Source organism: Penaeus vannamei, chromosome 37 (assembly GCF_042767895.1).
Source record: "Penaeus vannamei isolate JL-2024 chromosome 37, ASM4276789v1, whole genome shotgun sequence".
NCBI classification, from domain to species: domain Eukaryota; kingdom Metazoa; phylum Arthropoda; class Malacostraca; order Decapoda; family Penaeidae; genus Penaeus; species Penaeus vannamei.
Window position 1 is genome coordinate 12,134,698 of NC_091585.1, and position 5,316 is coordinate 12,140,013.

A 5,316-nucleotide genomic window follows, 5' to 3' on the forward strand; every position below is an offset into this window, starting at 1 on the left:
ATATATATATATATATATATATATATATATATCCACACACACACACACACACACACACACACACACACACACACAAACATACATCCACATCCACACAAACACACACGCACACACACACACACACACACACACACACACACACACACACACACACACACACACACACACACACACACACACACTCACACACACACACACACACACACATATATATATATATATATATATATATATATATATATATATATATATATATATATACATATGTACACCTTCAGTGTGTGTAATGCCCCCTTCTAGGCAACCCGTTGGCCCGTGCCGTTCGCAGCGACCCAGGCGGTGCAGTGAGATTTCGTCACAAACCAGTCGTAAAAATCTTCAATTGTGCTCTCCTCGTAGAAGGCTTGGTCGTAGAGTCGTGTGCACAGGTCGCAGAGGACACGGCTGCCTCCCACAGTGGAAGGTTGGTAGTACTTCCTCCACTCTAGGTAAGTCTGGTATTCCTGCAATGAGGTGAATGGGGAACAACGATTTTCAGCGGGTCAGGGTATGAGTGATAAGGAATATGTAAATGTTTGGTGTGTGTGTGTGGGAATGCGTATGAGTATACTTATGTGTATGTGCGTGTGTGTATGAAGATATACTGCTAAAGAGAAAAATGTGTCGTTAGAGTCATGCTAAACATTCTGACACAAGCAAAGATTCTTACTGAAATATAGTTGTTAACTCAACGAAACTGTTGGTATCTCTAACTTTCCAACTACTTTTGGGTATAGATGGCTTTTCTAAATATTACAAAGCATATTCCATCTCTTACGACAAGAAGTCTCCAGAATGAGACAAACTCGAAAGCTGAAATACCAACTCTTCTATAACATAAGGTTCAGTTCGTTGTTGTACGTTTCGACACCTCCTAACGATAGTTTTCTGTGGAGATGTACATGTGTAATGAAGTCACGTTAGTTGTGTTAGCATTAGAAAAATTCTTTGAAGATTTGTAGTTTGTCAGTCATTAACACCAAAGCCTTTGTGCTGTCACTAATGTAGGATCAGCATTCAATCTAAGGCCCAGAAACTCATTGAAGAAAACTAGCTTAAGATAGCTATTCAAGGTTATGCAAATTAAATGCTTGAGAAATCAAATCCAGTAACCAAAGCTTTGGAGGCATATAATCGGCAAATATGACGAACGTACAGCAGGCATGTTACCTGTGGGTGCTCCGCCAAATGCTGCAATTTCTCGGCCAGTTCCGAAGGCGCGTACTGCCTGGCGTCGATGTACGAGTTGGGGGGAAGAAGGTCGTCGTAGTTGGCCCCTCCGAACACCACGGGCACCAGCGGGTAGAACATCAGGTTGTACAGCTTCTCCGTGGCGTAGTCGTCGCAAATGGCGTTCTCGAAGGCCAGGTAGAACAGGTACTTGTCCGCCGCGGCTCGCAAACAGGGATCCTGGTCCACCCGATACTCGTGCTCGGCATAGCGCGATTTCCCGCACTTCAGCCTCCCGCACCTGCCGTACACGTCGACGGTGGTGTACTTCTGCAGTTCGTTGATGTAGAGAAGGCGATTGCTGCGCGCTCTGCAGTTGGAGATGAAGGCCACTGCGATTCGCCCCGTCACGTTCGCCCTGTGCACCAGGGGCTCCCGGACCCAGTGCCTCGGCAGGAGGCTGGCGTCGTCGCCTCGCCCCACGATGAAGCCGTGGTTGAACAGGATGTCTGCGTCACGGCGGTAGTACATGGTGCGGTTGAAGACGCCGTTCAGGGTCCGGTAGTTCACTTTGTACTTGGTGGAGGCGATGAAGTGAGTCTCGGCCTCGAACATGATCCAGGGCTGAGACGGGTCGCGGGGACGCAGGTCGCGGAGGAGCTTCTCTCGGCTCGGAATGCTCTTCATGTGGATGAACACGGCGTCCGCGGTCTCCACCTGCAGGAGGGGAGGGGGAGGGGGAGAGGGGAAGAGGGAGCGAGAGGAAGAAAGAAGAGAAAAACAGAAAAAAGGAAAAAACAAATATCAGAATGAGAAAAGAAAAATGGAAAATAGAATGGAAACAAGAGAATAAGAGAAAAAGAGATGCGGAAAAAGGAAATTGGAGAAAAAAGAGAAATAAGGAGAAAAAAGGAGAAAGAGAGAGAGAAAAAGAAAATACACCAGTTTGTTAAGACTCAAGAGCTCATCCATAGCATACAATGTATCCAAAGACGAGAGACCAACAATCTCCCGACTCAAACCCCGTATAATCCTCGGGACTGGCAGTTACCTCAGACAGCTGCGTCGTGATTGTACAAGGCAACGGACAATGGCCTTCCTGGATGTCTCTGACGTGCGCTACGAACCACTTCGTCTTCAGAAAAGCCTTGTCGATGTAGGCCACGACTTTAGGGACGTCGCCGCTCCTGAAGCTGGGATTTGAGGGAAGAGGTGGAAGGAGCGATGAAGCAAGAGGCAAATGGGAATGAATTTTATGCATTAGGATGGATAAAGGGGGAAGAAGTTTCTCTGAATTTTTCCCTATGATTATGTTCCCCTCTCTCTATCTTTCCCTATATCTCTATTCACTTAACAAATGAATCTTTACAGTTTTTGTACACAGACTTCATGAGTCCTCAAATCCAACGTTTTCCTCGTTCAAAGTTTTGTATTCCGCGAATTTGACTAGCCCGTGACGTCACACCACTTGCTGAGAAAACGCCTTATCACCTAATTTACTCTTATATCAACATTAAAACGATCATCAGTGAAGTTAATACCAGATGTATTGCCAGATACTGCAATATACAAACGAACTTGTCTTCAGCTTGGAGCTCACTCAGGCTTAAGTATTTAATGCCAAACCTCCTCGCTCAAAGAAATACTTAGCATCTCTAACAAATCACAGAGTTGCAAGAAGAAAATGATAATCTTCGACTTTCATTGGGAGTGCTGTGTGTCGATTGGACCACGCAAAAACGCCCAATATATGTTTCAGCCGCACGCAGAAGACCAGAAGGAGCAGCAAAGAGCAACGCCGAGCGAAGCTGGCTAAAATCCTCAGCGATAAATTGAACATCATTCTTTCGCTGGACCTTGTCTAAGGCGTCAGCAATATCTACGGTATTATCGCCAACTTTTCTCGCTGAAAAGGAAGGGATGGCAAACAAACAATGGCAAAGTGAGAGGCTATATCATTTGTTTTTTTACAGATGACCTGTGCCCTGTGACAGTGGAAGCCCAAACGGACTACCACGAGACCCAGCAATGTAAAAAAATCACGTTTCTCATCTCTCGGAATCTAGTGATAAGATACCACTGACCAAAGACTACCAATGCAAGGGCCAGACTACCTTCCCAGAACCTACCTTACCAGAGGAACTAATCGGAGTAAATCAGCCATGGCCAATTACGACAGCTAGAATCCTCCACCAAGCTGCAACAACAGGCAACATCACTGCACAACAGACGAGGAACCCCTGCATCAGAAAGCAACTGAAAACAACACGAGAACCCAATATCGCTGTAAACTCCTCCCTGTCGTCTAAACTACAAGCTCTTACAATAACGCTTCTCGAATCTGATCTCCCTTTTCACTTCCTAAAGCGAAGGTCACACTAATCTTCTCTGTTCTGGGATCCCTCGACAGCCTCGCTGAAATAAGGTTAGCTACAGCTTGGGATTGGTCACGCTACACACAGTAGCCGCTCGGAGAGAACCATCGTCTCAGTCCAGCATTCACAAGTTTTATGACTAATTTCCTTGCTTAATTCATCCACTAATGTTCTTTTCAAATTCCTGTTTTTATAATCCGTATGACTGTAGTTCCACAACAACTCTTTAGCTCTCACTTTATCAAACAAGGCGTAAATAACTTCTGAAGAGACCTCCATGTCTGGCGTGTAGGAGTGGGTTGATGTTTCTGTTCGTTGGTCAAATGAATATTTATCTGATTTATCAAAAAAAAAAAAAAAAATAAAAAAAAAAAAAAATAATGAGACCTAATTGTTTGATGCGATATAACTTATTATTCAAATAATGCATTTTTTAACATGATATAATAATCATGTTTCAGGATTTGAAGAAATGAGTTTACCAATAATTAGATTACATTTTTTGTTTCAGCAATATCTTTTCTGGTCTGGCTACGGATGAAATTCCATTTTTATATCGGATCCCACTACAGCTTTTGAAGCATCCCGTTTAGTCTTGGGATCCTTGGACAGAATGGACTTGTGTGACCGCCCCTTAAGTGATTATGTTAATTCAAGACCTGTTACCATTCCTTCTTACGTGATAACCACGTGGATGGATAATTTCTGCATATCCATAGGAAAAAAAGAGAAACAAATGATACTGTCATTGAAATGGAAAATTCTGAAACCTGCTCATGTATAAACGCTTGTGTGCAACGCTTGTACATGAAAAGTCTGTCCAGCTGAATATAATATCCAGCAAGAACTAAGACTATACAAAGATTGCCCTTTGTTCTCTCCTCACGGTCGTAAAAAGCATGTTAAATATCACGAGGTTAAAATTGATCTAATTGCATATCGCACAGTCCATCACTTAACAGATTCAAATAAAGTGAAAAATTAACTACGCACTGTCTATGCTGATTTTAAATCGTTTAAGATGTTAGCTATTCTTGTTGTTTTCTTTAAATGTTGTTTTTCCAGATATGTGCATACATCTTGCTAATGATGTCATTACTTTTAAACTTTCTGCTTATGTTACTTGCTAGTTTACGTGGCCTATCAATTATATTCATGATATGTGTTTGTTTTAGACCAAATAAACATTTCTCTTTCTGTTTCAGGTTCAATCTCTCTTTCTCTCTCGCTCTCTTTATATATATCTATCTTTCTATTGTCCTCTCTACCTCACTCTTCTTACCCTCTACCTTTCCTTCCATCCCACTCTCTCTCTCCCTCTTCTTCCATCCCACTCCCTCTCCCTCCCTCTCCTTGACCCTTTCCCTCTGCCTCCCTTTCCTTGTCCCTCTCCCTCTCCCTCCCTCCAAAAGCAAGGATCCTTCCGCCCACCTCTTCCTCCGCCCATCCCGGCCGTCCGGATTCCGAAACGCCTCCAGCACGGGCGTGAACATCTTGTCGTGGAAGACTGGTGGAGAGCCTGCCGCAAGACGTCCTGCAAGATGGCTCGATTTGGGAGGATTTTGACATCACTTGTCAAAGGAGGTTTAGTTTATTGCAATATTTATAATATTTCATTGTTAATTGACTGCGGTTTTCGTATCAAAATTGAAACTAAAGTAAGCGAAGCAGTTATGTCATCTTAAAAATGATTTTAGCGTTTACCTCTTGTTTCTGCCTTCCTACCTGCTTC

At 43.4% G+C, this 5,316-nt stretch overlaps 1 protein-coding gene across 3 annotated transcripts in view; it reads right to left on the reverse strand.

Moving 5' to 3' along the window:
- Nucleotides 1-266: 266 nt before the first annotated feature.
- LOC113827962 (alpha-(1,3)-fucosyltransferase C) overlaps nt 267-5,316 on the reverse strand; it is a 25,589-nt gene continuing 20,539 nt past the window's right edge. For 2 of the 3 annotated variants that reach the window (XM_070115280.1, XM_070115282.1), the window contains exons 3-7: nt 5,289-5,316; nt 5,016-5,118; nt 2,261-2,402; nt 1,210-1,926; nt 267-503 (exon numbers count right to left, since the gene is read on the reverse strand). The exon at nt 5,289-5,316 is cut by the window's right edge and continues 244 nt beyond it. In XM_070115280.1, coding sequence (XP_069971381.1) covers nt 297-503; nt 1,210-1,926; nt 2,261-2,402; nt 5,016-5,118; nt 5,289-5,316 — 1,197 coding nt within the window. In that variant the 3' untranslated portion in view covers nt 267-296. The remainder of the gene's footprint in view (nt 504-1,209; nt 1,927-2,260; nt 2,403-5,015; nt 5,119-5,288) is intronic. The other variant, XM_070115281.1, reaches the window with a different exon arrangement.